The sequence below is a fragment of the Chiroxiphia lanceolata genome, chromosome 2 (assembly GCF_009829145.1).
Source record: "Chiroxiphia lanceolata isolate bChiLan1 chromosome 2, bChiLan1.pri, whole genome shotgun sequence".
NCBI lineage: Eukaryota > Metazoa > Chordata > Aves > Passeriformes > Pipridae > Chiroxiphia > Chiroxiphia lanceolata.
Window position 1 is genome coordinate 52,201,579 of NC_045638.1, and position 17,515 is coordinate 52,219,093.

At 39.8% G+C, this 17,515-nt stretch overlaps 1 protein-coding gene across 6 annotated transcripts in view; it reads left to right on the forward strand.

Moving 5' to 3' along the window:
- Window positions 1-17,515, forward strand: part of KLF12 (Kruppel like factor 12) — a 245,234-nt gene that overhangs the window by 174,158 nt on the left and 53,561 nt on the right. For 5 of the 6 annotated variants that reach the window (XM_032678675.1, XM_032678681.1, XM_032678677.1 and 2 more), the window contains exon 6: window positions 7,273-7,332. The exons of the other annotated variant lie outside the window; for it this stretch is intronic. In XM_032678675.1, coding sequence (XP_032534566.1) covers window positions 7,273-7,332 — 60 coding nt within the window. The remainder of the gene's footprint in view (window positions 1-7,272; window positions 7,333-17,515) is intronic. 6 annotated transcript variants of the gene reach the window in all.

Genomic DNA, 17,515 nt, shown 5'->3' on the forward strand with positions numbered 1-17,515 from the left:
AGAGAGAGGTATGTATGCAGATATGTAAATGAAAGACACTGGTGGTGTAGAGCCCTACAAGGCAGGCAGTTATCTGTATTATGGTTGATGCTCCCACTGTGTCATTGTTTCAGGGATTTTCTCTTCCAGTTCTGTTTTATTTTTTGGCAGAAGTCTCAAATAAGTATCCTGTGGCAGAAAAGAAGAGATTTCTGCAGTGAAAAGTGTTGCTGGGTTGGAAGCTGGCTAATAACCCAAGGGCACCATTGAACTGGCAGACGTGTGCTGTGTGTCTAGCTTAGGCAACTTGTGGGCAATGCTGGACTGTCCAATTTGGACATAACTTTGCAGCAAAGTTCATCTCTCCCAATGCAATCTATCTAAAAGTTAGACTCAAGTATTTTGGATTTCCTCAGTGGAGAGAGATGCATACTCCAGTCATCTCATCAGTTGTGATCACCTTTTGGAGGAGTCCGTCTTCCCCAGCAGCTATAAAGAAACCTGGACAAGTGGTTTCAGGAGAGTGATAAAATCTCAAATGGCTGAAGATACATATGAGGAAACCCCCTCTATGTTATTTTCTGAGGCCATTCTGGAAGTCTGTGACTTAAGAAAAAATTGAGCTAGTACATGTAAGCTTTGGCTTCGTGCAACTACTATAGGGGAAGTTTCTGCTACCTACATGCAGTTCAGATAACTCACTGAAGAACTACTGACTTCTTCTACAGTGTGTTTATATGGCATTTTACAAACTGCTTCCTAGCAGAATCTGAATTCTCAGAAACGTCTGCTTGTATATAAAAAATTAATGTGCCTAAAGCTATATTAAAGACTTCTATCCAAGACCTTGAAAGACCTATATACCTTTGGGAATTGCTCTTTTGGGCACTAAGTATGAATCTTGGGTTTCAGTAATCCAATGAATTTATATTATTCTAAAAAGGTTCTTTTTCTTTTTTTTTTTTTTTGTGAATATGTGATATTTGACAAAAGCAAAGTTTAATAATTTGACGGTTAGTAAAATCAAAGGATGCCATTCTGTGCATGCACTAGTATTTTTGGTGTGAACATTTTTTGATATATGTTCCAGAGCCTTTTGCCAGGATAACAGATTTCCCGTCAGCCAGCAACCACAAGGAACAAGGGCTAGGTGAATGACAACTGTAAATCAAAAGCATCTTCTTCAAAGAAGTTGACATCACTGCCTACTTTAAAAGGACTATTATTGCTTAAGTGACAGGGATAGGGGTATTGTCAAATTGTTCACTGAAGAAAGCTAATTTGAAAATAAAAGTGCTTGGTCTACACAAAATCATGTTTTCCCATTTCCCTTGTAAGAGTAAGTTTCCATGACTATTGAGTAGATGATTGTAGAACAAGGCCATATTGCCATTAGGATGTCTCTTCTCTTGAATCACTTAGAAGGGGTGGCCATTGCTCTTAAATACGTATTTTACCCCACCATTGCTAGAAGTAATATTCTCCTTTTGAGAAAAATATTTAAGTGCATAAGCTGAAAGAACTAAGGAATCCTGCTTCTGTTAAAGTCCAGAGGAGTTTTACCATCAACTTTGTTTGGTCTAATGATTAATCCTGAAACTGTAACAGAAGTCTGGATGCTAAAAAGAAAACCAGTAACTCAATAGTTGGGCTATTTTTGGAACCAGTATGATGCAAAGAGAGAATTATTTGCAATGTGTATTCATTGATACCTTCTGTATGTCTCTTTCATTTCCTTTATACATCACAAGCAAATTTTCTAAACTCTTGTTTCCCAGCTTCAGTTTAGTGTCTATATTGAATTCACATATAAATATCTTCTCAGAAATAAATTAGATTTGTTAATTAATTTAAATTTTACTCTGTGAAATGCCAATCATTTCAAGGTAGTTACCAAACTTTGCCATTATTGAAATTAACATTTCTAAACATGTTTACACAAATTTGCTTTGGAATAAATTGCCACAAAACAATAGCTTATGATTATCATTCACATAACACTTTTTATCTTTGGAGTGCTTTGCAAACATTAACTAATTAAATTGTACAGGTCCCCTGTGTGTTCAGATATTATAATTATCCACAGGTTAGCGACTAGCTCAAGGCCATGCAGCAGAGCAGAGAATGAGCTGATATCAGGAACGTCTGCCTCTTACTCTCCTGCTTAATCCACTACAGTGTGTTGCTCCAGAGTCATTAGTTGTCAGATATGTGAAATGCATTTTATGGAGAGGAAAGTAGACATTCTATAGTTGCTTGAAGAGCATGACACTGAAGAAGGAATTATAAATAACGTTATGAATTACTGCTACCCAGTTAGCAGTTTGTACACCTATTTGGTATCTGTTCCCCCAGTGATTCGTTATTCAACTTTTTATGTTTTTTCTTTCTAAATGAGCGCAAAAAGCAGGGGCAGAGCTGTGTGTCTTTAGAAATTCAGGGCTGTAGCAAATACTTAGAGGTGTGGATTAGATAGCAGAACACTGCCAGAAAAAGCCACAATGAAACTACCTCATTGAACGGCTGCCTTGGCTTACTGATAAGAAAAAGAAAGAGCATTGTCCTCTGCTGTCACTTGAGCCAAAATTACTTCTTTTTTTCATTATCTAGATCAGATAAGTTTTTATCTTTCCTTTTGCATAAGGCAGTTCCTGTGATTTTGTGACAGACAAATATGCAGCACAATTAAATCTTAATAACAGTGCTTATACTGATTTATGGAAAAATTGTCCTATTTAGATCAATGCACGCAAACTACAAAAGTTGTGTAGGTCACAGATATGTAAAACGCATGCAAAGGAGGGGAACTATTAAGAGACAAACACTGTTCAGCAAGACAAAATTGAATGAGCATGTAAATACAGGGATTAAAAAAAAAAGCCACCAACCTACATTTTTTTCTGCCGTTTTCCTTCTTCCTGCATAATGGGAAAAGATTGTGCTAGATTTTCCTGTCTATTAGTTCAATTCTCTGTGACTAGAAGTGACTCCACCTCAACCTCATTTCTCACAGCAAGTTCTTTTTGGGCTGGAAATAAAACAGAAATGAAAGGAAGTTCCTGGATGATGGGTACAGAAGAGTTTTTTGTGCTGAGCCTGAGTGCCAAGGAGTTGTCATTGTCCATGTGTTTGTGACTTAGGACATGAGTGTTACTATTTTGAATACATCACAGAAAGGATACTTGGAGCATAAAATCACCATACACGTGAAATTACTCTAGTCAAAATGAAAGGAAGTGAAAGCTGAAACAAAGACTAAAGCAGCACAGTGACTGATATTTTAGCATCTAATCCTGAGTAATGATGGTCACAGATTTCAGAGTCAAACTGTACACCTCCATCGTTAGAGCTGTGACAAAACATGCATCAAGGATGAAGTTTTGGGTCATGTTTTTCTTTATTTGTCCTTCTGAGATATACTGACTTGCCACAGGATACAGTGGTGCAAGAAAATATGAAAGCTGAGGCAGGAAGAAAATAAGGAAGAGACCAGGGTGGATCAGAGGAGGCAGCAAAGGCCAAAACTCTCTTGCCTAGCCTGTGTCACTCAATCGGGTGTCATGGGGCAGGCTTGCAGGTACTGAGGTCAGACACTGCCCTAGAAGGTGCTCATCCTAAGGCCCGTATAGAGTATCTGCTGCTGGCAGAAAAGCCCAGCATTGCAAACAGAGCCTGAAAAATAAATTAAGCTGGAAATGACCAGAAGCTGACATCAGGCACTAAAATACTTGATTTATTTACATGTTAAAAGTCAGCAGTCTCAGTCTTGTCAAAATGCCTCTCTCAATTATTTGCATGAAAAGTACAATATTTAGCACAGGACTGGGATAATGCATGATAAATCAGGGACACACAGTGCTGTCAGATAGACATAGAAGGCACCATGGTGTTTATCTTAAGAACTGATGACCACTGCTGTTTCTGTAATCTGTTGCTTGTCAGGGCCAAAGAGTCAAACAATTCACAGGAGGAACTGGAATAATGACTGAAATCTCAATCATAAAAGTTTCAAAAGCACAGTAGCAGGGTAATGTTGTATAATAAATGATTTGCTGAAAATTATTTATCCCACTGAACAGGTTGATTCCCTTTTCACTCAGTACTTCCACTTCGGAACTGCTTGTTGTCCATATCACCACATCATTTCTGAGATTGTTAGCCACAACTAAGGCATAGTCAGAATAATGAAATGTGGATTTCCTCTTGCTTGAAAGAAACTACCAAGTACACGCAGTTCTATAACTGGTACATCCTTGTCAATGGCATAGAGGTACCACTATCCCCAAATGTTTGCAACATGTGTGAAGTACTGCAGGTACTCAGGACCAAGGTGAGCCATAATAGCACGGGCACTTGAGACAAGATGCAGATTGCCTGCTTTGGGGGAGGTCTGGTGGAGATGTTTGTGAGGTTATGAAATACGTGATCAGCTCCAGCAGTGTTTCACAAGGCATTCAAAACTCCCACAAGATAGCACAGAGTTAAAGGCTTTGAATTTCAGCTGCAGAGCAGCCAGCTTCCTAGAACTGTCTCCACTGACCTCCTAGGTAGGTATTTGGCCTTGAGTCTTCTCTGCTCTCTTTGGGGCTTGGGCTTCTAACCTGTAGTTGTTCATTAAAATACAGTTCGGAAAAAAAAGAGTGGCTCACGTTCCCAGTTTTCCCACTGTGAAAATCAAGAGATCAAGTACTTTGTTCTGAGCTTACCTATTTCTACCTATTGTAAAACCCAGATCATGCTCTTCCTCTTCCTGATAGCCATCACTGTTTAAAAATGCAACAGCCAGCAGCAGCAATGGTGCAGCCACCCTCCTATGGCATAAAAAACTAGTGGTTGCAGCAGTAACTCAGGAAGCTAGACACCTACATTTGTATGCAAGGAGAGATCCAGGAGTGGTCCTTTATCTCTTGTTTTTCCTCTTACACTTATTTTGGATTGGGAAGATCCCTTTTGTGCTGATTACCTGTTGTTAGATGTGTTTTAGTCATTTTCTTAGCACAGATAAATTTCAAGCCCCAAAGACAAGGGTTGGCTATTTCTCCCCATGATTTCTTGATTGGAGCAGAAACTGGATGGGAGGCCACAGCCCTTTGGCTTTCATGCCAAAGAGAGAGGAACATAATAAGTGTTAGGTGTTTGTGAGGTTGATTGGATAATGTCTGGGTGTCTTTTCCTTCAGTGTGTGGATACCGTAAGTTCTAAGCAGAGTTTTAGTTGTCTGCTAAATTTCCCACTGACAAAGATTCAGCATGAAAATACCTCAACAAGTCTATTTTGTCTACTCTATTGCTTAGTTGTTAAAAAGGGTCCTATATGAAAAGAAGTGTACAAAATTTAGAGTTATGACTTCTGAATGATCTATTGTTTATATCAGCTGTAGGAATAAATAATTTTCCAGTAAGACACAGAGGTGATTATAAATTAATTGACATGGAAGAGAACAGTCAGTGTTTTGGTTTTCAGTTACCACTTTTCCAGTGCATATTGCTTTCAGTTGAGGGCTGATGGGGCAGGGGAGATTTTGTCCCAGTGCCCTTTGATTAGGTACTGACACAACTGTGAAATAAAAACTGTACCTGAGGTGACTTGGTCTGTTCAACCTGGAGAAGAGGAGACTGAGGGGGGACCTCATTGCAGTTACAACTTCCTCTTGACGGGAAGAGCAGGGGCAGACACTGATCTCTTCTCTCTGGTGACCAGTGACAGGACCTGAGGGAATGGCCTGAAGTTGTGTCAGGGAAGGTTTAGGTTGGATATTAGAAAAAGGTTCTTCACCCAGAGGGTGTTTGGGCACTGGAACAAGCTCCCCAGGGGAGTGGTCACAGCACCAAGGCTGACAGAGTTAAGAAGCATTTGGACAATGCTCTCAGGCACATGGTGTGACTCTTGGGCAGAGTTTAACCGTTCTGCGCAGGGTTTAAGGGTTGGACTTGATGATCCTTGTGCATCTCTTCCAACTCAGCATATTCTATGATTCTATAATACTGTGGGACAGGTACCTGAGATATGTTTCTGAGAAGAAAGAGACTCTACATGAAGAGTGGAAAAACAATTTCGGAAAAAAACCTGTGTCGGGCAGTGGTAGAGCTAATAACTTAGACTTCAAAAATTCCTTACGTCATTTTGTCATCTACATAGCATATTTCTGTCATTATCGGAAATCTAGCATCTAACAACTGGCAAAAACAGTAAAGAAAGCAAATATTTACACTTGAAGCGAGGCAATCTGAGCAGTTCAAAATATGCAGTGCAGAATCTAGAGAGAAAATAGATTATTTGTAGGTTTCCAACATCCAGTAGAAAGTACAATTATATAAATCAAGAGAAGTTGCTCTGAAAATTTCCTTTTCACTTTCAACAATTACTGTGCCAACCTGGCCATTTATTTTACCTGAGCATTATGAAAGATCCAAAACATTTTCAGTGCAAATGCATTCAACTGCTACTGTACTAGATCTTTTTTTATGATTCATATTGTTACTCAGTATTTTTACTAGTTTCTTGGTCGTTGGCCTCAGACTAATTTCATAGTACATTTGAGGTCTCAACTACAGAAAGGACTAAAGGGATTATTCCTGTTCTTGGCTTTCTACAGGTTTTTCTTTTTTTTCCCCCTAACCTGGTGGAACCAAAAACCAGCTATATGATGCTTCTTGTTTGAGCACATGCAGTAGATCAGAATTTGTCCATGAAGAGGAGCATTCCACGTAGTCCAAATCTCAACCAGCATAGGAGTTTATACAGCTATGACACTGTATATTTGTGTAATGTTCTAGAAGATTATCTATTTTCCCTGGAGTCTCAGTTTCAAGTAAAAAGCATTAAAGCCTATGTTTTTTCAGTGATGTGTTGGGACTAATATTACTTATGCAGCAGAATTCTGGGAGCAGACATTCGCTCCAACCTCTATTTACTCTTTGTGCAATGTCTGTCTGCTGTAGATTCTTGTTAATGTTTACCTCTTGGTCACTGATTATTTTTTAATAAGAAAATATGATCCATTATGATCCAGAATCATGACTTGAGTGACATGTGGACCCTTAAGCTTTGACTCTGCTCCCATGCAAATTAATCGCAGAGCTCCTAATGACTTTTTTATCATTAGCTGGGACCTCTACAGAGTAGTTTCAGTTTAAGAAGAGTTTTAAGTGAATGGGAAAATCCTAAAATGCCTTCCACACTGAGGCTATGTGCCTTACTTACTTTGCAGTAAGTGTTGCTCAAGCTTGTCTAAGTCCCCTTCGATTGTTTAGGGTAACTTAAAATTCCTTATTGTCTGTGTTCAATTTCCAGAGAGAGCATGTGGGGCTGTGCCAGGTCAGCTGTTAACCCTTTTCGTTTTTTCAACTCCAGGTATGAAGCATTTTATTGTGTATTATATAATATTCTGTTTTATTGACAAAGTCTAGTAGCAGTGCTTTTCAGGTTTCTTTCCCTGTTTTTGTCATGACTGGGGGAATATGTGTGGCTAGAAAAGGTCCAAAGTTGAGTTTTCCAATTGAGTTTTATATTTTGGGGCTGGGAGGGTGGTGTTTTTTCTTCCAAATCCAAATGTCTGAAATACAAGAACAGAAAAAACACCCCTGTCTTGTCTGATGTTTAATAATGTCTGTAGTTTAAAAATGTTCATAATAGTCTACTGGAACTGAGTACCAAAGTTAATGTGAATCAATGTAGCTCGTGTTATAATGAGCCATTGCCAGTTACCGTGAAACAGTTGGCAAGCAAAGCTGTAAAGTGAAGAAAGTGCTCTCATCTCCTTGCTTTTATTTCAAGGAGGGCATAATTTTAGAACCTTACTGTGTAATGTGCCTAGTAGATGCCCTGCTTTAGGGTGCAGAGTTTATATGCCAGTCCAGTGTGGGGGTGACTGGGAGGTTTCAACAAGTGTTGTGATGCCATAAGGGCCTTCAGGTTCACCCCACTTGCCTAAATAGAAATGATGTCATGTGACAGCAGGGACATACCGAAGCTGATAGGTTTCTGGTTTTGTTGGATTCATTGCTTTTATTTTACTGGGTTTTAAAATAGTGTGCAATGAAATGTCCACTCTCAGTCTTCTTGCTGCTTGTTTGTCCTCCTCCTTTCGTTTGTTTTGTGGGCCCCTCAGAAGATTCCTTTTGAGTCACAGTCATTGTGCGACAGGTATAAACCCATCGACTCACTGCTTTATTTATCCTTAGTAATTCATGTGCCTGTGGAGAAGGAAAAACAACTTCACACATTCAATACAAGCAAATAAGTTGCAGAATAAATCAAATTCTTCACATTTATAAGTCCAGTTAAGCTTCATAATAAAATTAGGAAGAAGTCATGTTTAAGAGCAGTTACACTTTCAAATTGCTAATGAGTAGTCAAATACAGAAATCATTCCCTAAATCTACTCCTATCTCCAATCTGCAGTTAATTACATTACAACTGGTATATTTATATTAAATTTTGCAGGATCTTATTACTCAAACATTTTCAAAGAAGCAGAAGGAACAATTTCTCTGTTAAAGCCAATACAAAGCTTTTAAGGTTTCCTTGGCTATGAAATTGAAATGATACATTTATTTTTTAAAAATTCCTAGAATTTTCTTTGATTTGATTGAAATTATCAGTGCAACTTCAGAAATTATTCTGAAGAGCCAAGTAGTCTCCCAAAATATTGTGTTTCTAAAATATATGTATATTTCAGATACAATTTTTAATGCAGGCTTATTTAGTTGAAATGAACTATAGTATTCTGTGTAATCACCAATTATATTAGCTTCCATTCTACAGAAAGCATTTTCAAGAAGGAAGTTTATGTTGTTAATTTTTTACTCCTTTTAAATGTTGTCAATATTTTGCTTAAAAAATTGCTCATGGATTTACATATAGAGTGTACACAAATCATAGTAATGAATATGAGATCCCACTAATGAGGCCCCCTGAAAAACATGCATGGTGAGACGTATATGAAGATGGCATTAGTCACCTGGAGAAGAGGAAGCTCAGGGGAGACCTTATTGCTCTCTACAACTATCTGAAAGGAGTTGTAGCCAGGTGGGGGTCAGTCTCTTCTCCCAGGCAACCAGCAGCAGGACAAGAGGGCACGATCTTAGGTTGAGCCAGGGGAAGTTTAGGTTAGACATTAGGAAGAAGTTCTACACAGAAGGAGTGATTGAGCATTGAAATGGCTGCCCAGGGAAGTTGTGGAGTCATTGTCTCTGGAGGTGTTTAGGAAGAGACTGGACGTGACACTGAGTGTCATGATCTAGTTGACAAGGTGGTGTTTGGTGATCTCAGAGGTCTTTTCCAACCTAGTTGACTCTGTAAGTCTGTAATCTCATGTAGCAGTTTTAAACTGCTGAAAGTTAGTGCACTGTGACTGGAGTGAGATGAGACTGAAGTGTATTATTTGGCAAGGGAAATAGATTCTAATAAAAACAGAAATTTGGAAGAGAACTATAGGGGTTTTATGTATTTTTAAAATAAAGGATCAAATCGATCAAGAAAGTTGTATCTACCAAACCCCATCTAGGCCATGTGAATCTGTCTGTAGAGTGAAAGGTGGAAATTAGATCAATGAGATTAATATGTAAGTCAGTGTATTATTTGAAAGTATGAATTCTTACCCTGCGCTTAATACTGCTGACACTGGCATTATTCCTCAAGCTGGTCCCGTTTCTTGGGATACGGCACTGTTGCAGTTTAGGAACAGTAACTGCTTGTCAGAAGTGAATTCGGGTACGAGTAAATGCAGCTATATGAGTGGATATATTTCATTTGAATTAAATTTTATGCCTACCTGGATTTAGGGTTTTTTTCAATTTTGTATTACTGAAGTTGTCTTTTTCCACTGAATTGGGAGAGTTATCCTTCCATAAAATTAAACTCAAAATTATGGTATTCTAGTTATGAAAGTGCAGAAATATTCTTAGATTCTTGATATCTTTTGGGATGATGGAGGAACGATGGATCACAAAGTCTTGAAGAAACATTTTTTGTAGGCTTTTTCCTTTTTTTTTTTTTTGGTTGGGTTCTACTCAAAGCTGTTAAGTTTTACTCAAAAGCAATTCCACACAAATCTTCTGCATCTGCTGACCTCTGTGGATGGCCACAGGCTGGGGCTGTTGCTTCTGTTCATGCACATCTAACTCTTCATCTCCTATAAAATGTTGAGCATTTTGTCCATATTGCCTCCCTTGATCCACCAGGACAAAGTGATAATATGTGTGAGTTTCATGTGTTGGCAGGCACAACGTGCCTCTTCATCCTTGTTGTCTTGCAAATGGTACTTCTTTTGCTCTTGTATAATTTACCCCTGTTCTTTTTAACACCTTGTCCACAGGCCTGGCCAGATGGGGATGTTTGGCAGCTGGAGGACCCAGATGCCAAATTCTGGAATATAGCTTTCCTGCTATTGGCCTGTGGGTTCATGGCTGGCTTCTTGGCTTGCATCTCCGCTAGCTTCTTGGCTAGCTGTCTCTCTGGCAGCTGTAGCACTGCCTCTGGGGCTATGTTCGGGTCAACCTGCTATGGAGTTGGATGACTTTCCTGATCTGAATTACCCTGCCGGACACCATTTTCACCTTAGATTGCTTCGACTCTCCACTATTCAAAGACAAACATTTGTAGTGTTCTGCTTTATTTCTGTCATTTGTAAGACTAGTTTGAAGTAGTCGTTCTCATTTGTCACCATTTCAAAAAGAAAATAAGCATTACAGTGCAGAGTACACTGTTTGACTTGTTAGGATTCCCATTAAGTTAGTAAGAATGTTGAGGCCCAAGTCTGTGCTTGCAATTCATCTCCAGGACAAATTTGTTAACTACAGAGCACAGGCTTTAAAAAATGTATTCCTTATGCCTAAAATTTGATTGCTTTCAGTTGAAAGTGAATCTAGCATCTGTCAAACAGGAGAAAAACCCCACATTTGCAGAGATAATCTGGATAATTTTTAAGAAAAGAATAAAGAGTCATGATGATGATAATGAATAGGAAGTTACTGGTAACAAGAGCACTGCCAGAAGGATATGCTTGATCTGCTATTTGCCTGGTTTGGAATGTCTTCATTTCATATTTTAGTTTTACCTCAGGGTTTTTACTGTTTTTTGGGGTTTTTTGGGGGGTTTTTTGTTGGTTTGTTGTGGTTTTTTTTCATGAAGGAGGTAATGAAAAATTAATTCATTTAGGATAGCCAAAGCATTTGAAGTAATTCCCTAATCTACATCTTTTCCTTCATGCAGCTCAGAGCATAAACATTACTTTCAGTGGGAAAAAACTGCAAAATCAGGAGGTCACTAAGACTCTGGATACTTATAGTCACTGGAGAGAATTGCATGTCTCCGGAGCAACCAAAAAGGAGCCCCTACCCATCTAGTTTAGGTGTATACTTCGCTGATGGCCTAGGGGTCATAAGTGCTTTTGTGGGAATACAGCCCATTTGGGTTAGGTAAGTTATGGACTACAGAAAGAACCAGTAGGAAATAAAAGTGTCAGTTTCCCTCAGAGATAATCTGCATAGCCCTTTTTATATAACCGTGGAGCAGAGATGATTCTTTTGACAAACAAGCTGGCAGCAGCAACAGCAATATTGCCACCTCTGCAGATGGGCTTCGTTAACCAGCTTGTCAACAAAGTGGGAGACCTGAGATGTAGGGTCTTAGCACAAGCATCGCAGGGTTGTTTTAATCATTGGAATCCTTGGTGCAGGCCCACTCAAAAGAGATACTTGGGGAGCAGTGGAGTGTCTCATCTCTATTCTTGCTGAATATGGACTGTTGTATAGACAGGAGCACAGAAGTCATGGGGTGAGAAGGAGAGTGGATAAGAAGAACCTGTATCCTGCCTGGATGTGGACAGGACTGGGACTGTAGGCTCCATTCACTGGAGCAACATCAGGCCAGAAACAGTTGTGGATACTGATATAGAGCTTTCGCTATTCCCCTCAGAGAGCTGTGTCCAGATTTCTAGTATGGAGCCAGGATCCCCCTTTTCTGCCCAAACTTTTAGCCTCATGGTTCTTGCATTCCTGGTTGGAGAGCAGCCTCACTTTCACGGACACTTATGCAGAAGACCCTGCATCCTTATAGCCAGGTTATTCCTGGAGTGATACTCCTTCTCTAGGTGAATTACCTGACTGCAGGACTGCAACACAACACCTTGCCGGTGTTGTGGTGCTACCACCATCAGAACTCTGCCTGCCTTTTGGGGCTTCTTTGCAAGATGTAGACAATGTTCAGGACGTGGCCCTGCCTGTGGGTGGAAAACACGCAGTTGCCAGAATGAGCATGTGTGAACACGTGCCTTGTGGTTGGTACCCAGAGAAGCTCCAGATTATCAGTGGAGGATCTCATGGGTTTAAGGACATGCTGTTTAGGACTGTTCATGGGACAGTGGGTGGGAATGTGGTCATGGACCTAGGAAGTCTCCCAAATCAGGGTTTCAGTGTGCCGGTTTCCACACTTCTCCATGTATTTCACTTTCCAAACTGTATTTTCTTCCTTCAAATTAGCAAGCTTTCAGTGCTTTTTAATGTAGTAGAATTAAAGATGATATTCCAATTGTCTAGATTGGTCCTGTGCTGCTCTTTTTCCCTTTTCCCGTTTTACCAGTTTCTGCCCTTTTGCCAATCAAAGGATGGGTCTGATTGTCCTTAATTTTTGCATCTCAGCCACAATTTCTGCCCCATCAAAGATATTCTTGTCACTTCCTATGCCCCAGGGGCTTTGGAAATCATATATAAGGTTCAGCTAATTATCTTTCTTCTTTTTTTTATTTTTAAAGGGCCTATGATTGTTGTCCCTTATGCATTCTTTTTAAGCAGAGAAACAATGTGTGCTGTTAAAAAGGGAAAATAAACAACCACAAAGCTGTTTTTCCCTTCTTTTGCACCTCCAGTACATTCTGTAACCCAGTTACTGTAATTGTTTTTAAAGTTTTTTTAAACATACATACTGTCAAGAGGTTGCAGTAAAAAAAGTGTTTCTCATAAGGCCAATGAGACCACAAGGGATGAAAAAAGATGACTGAGCAAACAGAAAATCCCATGTTTTGTTTATCAACTTTTTTTTTTTTTTTTTGCCTAATGGCATATTATTGGAGAAAGAATCATGTTACTTCAGTGAAAGACTAGCTTAGGGTTTGCTGATTCCCAAGGCAAAAAGAAGGCACAGTTTCCAATTTGCAGGCTATTCAGTGTGTGTGATGAACTGAAGTCATTTGTGGATTTCTGTGTTGCATTTTGACGTGATTAAAAGTTTTAAGTCTATTGATTTCATGCTGGGGATTAATGATGCTGAATGAAGGAGCATCAAAGAATAACACATGTTTACATGCTCGATTAAAATACCTTAAAAAAGGAGCCAGAGTACCTATTATTGGATAGGAATGCGATAAGAGCAGCACAAGACCAATCATGCATTCTGCATCAATGGGAAAATGAATTAACTTCTTTAGGCATAGAAAGAAGAAAAACAAAGATTTGATAAGGATTGACTGTACCTTTCTGAATGCTTAACACTCGTGTTTGACTCATTTTTTTGGAAGAGGAGATTAAAGAGATTTCATTATCAGTTACCACAGATCTGTTTTACTGGATCAATCAAAGCATGATGCTTAGCTTCTGGGGATTAATGAGACGATCTTTTAACCGTAGACTAGTTGGTAACAGCAATGTTAATAAAGGACAAGACCCAAAGATATTCAGTGCAACTGCGGACATGAGATACAGTGAAGATGGTGTTTGCTGCTTTGAATTTGCATAATACTTTTAGATCTGTTCGCCTTAGCATATTAGCTCAAAAACATATCGTTATCTTAAAATTTTCATAGTGCTAATTGGTTTGTATCTGCTCTCTGCAAATGTTCCTAATGGCTGTCTAGATTCATGGGTCATATCTGGAGTTGCAGTCACATTCATTTTACCAAGATAATAGTAGATTGAGATGGAAAAGACCTGTTTGCTTGTTAAATCCACCCTGTTGCAAGCACAATATAGGCTCTTCCAATAGTATTAAACTAACCCCTGATAGCCAGAATGCCAGGGAGAAAATTTATTTATGGTATGTCTGTGGAGAAGGATACCTTAATGATCAAGTTATCATGTGAAATACTTGATGCACATGAAATACTTTCTACTGAGCCAGGGAGAAGTTTAAACGTGCAGTTTAATGCAGCAGAGTAAATGTCTGACAAGACCAGCTCATCCACCCATTCCTTCTTTCTCTGCTGATGCTCTGATCTGGATTAGCGTATGTGAAATGAATTCAGCATCAGTCTGATACACACTACAATTCACCTCAGAATGGGTTAACTTATTATCTTGGGTTTGAGGCAGCAGAAGGGTTTGACAACATGAGGTTAGGGGGTTTTTTTTCTCCCATTTCCATTGCTTAATACAAGACCTGAAGCCCTTAGTTACAGAACAAGGTATCTGAGCAATAACCAAGCTTGTGCAAACCCAAGAGAAGAGTAATGACTGTTCCTTGCAAGCTTCCTGGCTCAGTGCAGGTGCAGGAATCGGGAGGACTTGAATAATTCATAAAGTGCAAATTAGCTCCAGCTTGCTCCCACTGCTCGAATTTTGCTTCTGCTTACCTGCCTAGTTGCTAGAAAGAACAGAATACAGAACGCTCAGGAATCCAGAGAGAGAAGGGCAAAGAGTGGTACAGTTTAAAGGCCAAACTTACAGAGACTCCTGAATGCTGGGTGTTTAAAGGCTTGGTGCTTATTGAGGAATTGGACCGTATATTGATTATTCATGGCTTGTTTCTCAGGAAGAAGGAAGCTCTGGGGACCCATTCCATTGCTCGGAGAGGGAGAAACTTCCTTTTCAGAATTAGGTTTTTCCTGTTTTATTGTTATTGTTTCTAAAAATTATTGGGCAAAAAAAATCTTAAAAGTTCATTTAAAACCTAATAAGGTATTTGAGAGAGTATATATTTATGGTGTCACTCAGCTCAAGGGTCCAGAGAAATTTGATGAGAGATTTTGGATGGTAGGATGGTTACTGCTTAGAGTAAGTATGGATTCCAAGGGCTCATATGAAACTACATATGGAAATGCAGTGTGCAATTAGTTTGTATTTTTATCATTTAAAAGGCAGCATTCCTCTGCTTTAAATACTGTTAGTGATGGTTACCTTTTCTGTTGGGTTACTTAGCTGCTTTTTCTGCCTGGAATAACAAAATGAGAGGTGAGTGGTATTTAATTCTTCTGCTGCACAACATTGCAGCTCACCCAAATATCAACTAAAAGGTTTTGCTGAGCATTGTAGTGGGAGAAGGGAATTCCTGACGCAAATCTTGAAACAGTTTGTGTGTCGCCACACAGTACAGAGAGGAGCCAGCCTGAAAAAGGCAGATTGTTTCTGCTGTGTACCTGAATATCCCTTTGAGATACCTCATATGGGAGATGGAAACATCTAACATCTCCAGCAGGAGCAGGAAAAAAGTAGCTAGTTCTCCCTCTTGGCAGGTGTTCAGATGGAGAAAAACTCTCCTAATATTTTTGCTGTGCTGAATATGAAAAGAGAACAACAGGAGGAAGAAAAGCTTCCTTTTAGTGGATTTTGGGAGTTTCTGTTTTTTCATTTGTTTCTTTTTTTCAATGTATACCCCTTCTTTCTCCATTTCCTTCTACCCCACCCCCTCTTGGCTCCCACGTGCAGCAAGTAGATCACGTCGCCATCGTCTGTTTTCGTATTTCCCTCATTTGCGTAGCTGGAATAGGAGCTGGCTCTCATTTCTATCTGATTCTGTCATTTCCGCTAGGCCCCAGCTTGGGCAAGTGCCAAGACCAACAGGTGATCCTTGTAGCTGCAAAGCAGCAGGAAAGAGGGTTGTGCATGGAGGAGATGGTGCACCAGAGGGGCTGCCTGGCCCTGCTCCATCTTGCTGTATAATTAATGCCCCCCTCCCCAGCCCCCCGTACTGAGCAGAAAATCTGTGCAGAACAGCTCATCTGTGGCAGCCATCATAGGGAAAATGGTAATAAAGAGTCCTGGAAGAATATCAGCTGTGTGAGCGCAGAGATGCACTCCCTCTTAGAGAGAAACCGTGGTTGGTCCTTTGTAGGAACAGGGGCAAAATTGTATTAGCTGCTGTAAAGTAATATGCACTCTCTCAACCACTGCAGGAAAGAAAGCATTTCAATAAATTTAGGTGTTATGCTCACGGGCTTTCTTATTTGTATAGAAACTAGTTTGGAATGAGGTGATAATTCAGTTAAGCTTTTCTCTACAAGAAGTAGCTTGCAAAGTCACGTGGAAATTATTTGGATAGAGAGTTAATTCTGTTTGGGAAGGGCTGTAGGACTGGGGGCAACTGGAGCAGAAGCCATGCAGGCTCTGTGTTCTCTGGGTGCCTGCAGTGGGGAGGGATGACTGTGCAGGGCTTCACAGGGATGATTTTTAGAACACATGAAAGACTTCCAGGAATTCTCAGGATGGCCTCAAAGAGCGATTTTTTTCAGAGGAAACTCCTAAGGCATTTATTTTTTTATTTTTTTTTTATGAACCGAAGTTATATTTAGATGACAGTGGCTTAGCAAAACCAGTTTCAAAACATATCTCCAAGACTTAGATTAACCCCTTGGCATATACCATAATGTGAGATAATGTGTCCCTGAAAACCCTATAACTGCATGTTTGTATTTGTGAGGCAGGCTGATGCTTTAAGATAGACACGTGGTAGCCTTAATCCTCTTAAAAATAGATAATATGTCAAATTGTCTCGGTACACATAGAAGCCAAATTGCTGCTTCTACCTTTGGACTCAGTGCTAGTGGTTTGAAAGCTGAAGGTTTTATATAGACAAGGTATAAGTTCCTTGTATGTACTTCTGTAGGGAGCTGGACTCTTAATACACTACAGCACATCTCCACAGCGAGGGGAGGCTATTGGAAGAAGTGAACTGGGAAGCCTCAATCAACTCTGCTGCAGCAGATCTGCACAGCAGCAAGCATCACCTTGCCTAGCTGTTCCTGCTACACACAAAACAGAAACACAAACAGCAATGAGATCAAACTGTTATGAAACATCAACATATTTAGTAATGCTTCTAGCAGCTATTGTCTGCAATCCTTTTGACTAAGACAGCAATTGTTTCTCTGTGGTTGTTCCACAGTTTGTCAGTCATCTCTTGGGGAGGAAGCGCCCTAGCAGGGGTACGTTTCATCTCAGGGATACATTGTGTGTGTGCAAACCTAAAGGTGGTGCAAGACCTGACCATTGTTCATGAATACACACTTTACTTCCCTTGGGTATGTGTCCTCATGCTAAATGGTACACCACTGCAGTGGTGCAATGGACACTAGCTTCTCAGGTTTTTTTCCCCTTGTGTCCCTTCCTTTCTTTGTGCTGGTTTACTCCTTTTTTCTACTTCCAAAACCTCTGGTATATGAGGCTGTTAGCAGGGAGTGAGGTCAAAACTTTATGAATTTTTCTCTTCTCTCCTCTGTTTCTTGGGAGACCATCCTAATCCTTACATTTTTAGTGGGTCCTGGACAAACCTGAATAGTCCCTCTGGCAGCCTCCTGTTTTCCTCTTTCTTACCTTTGGGTTATGGG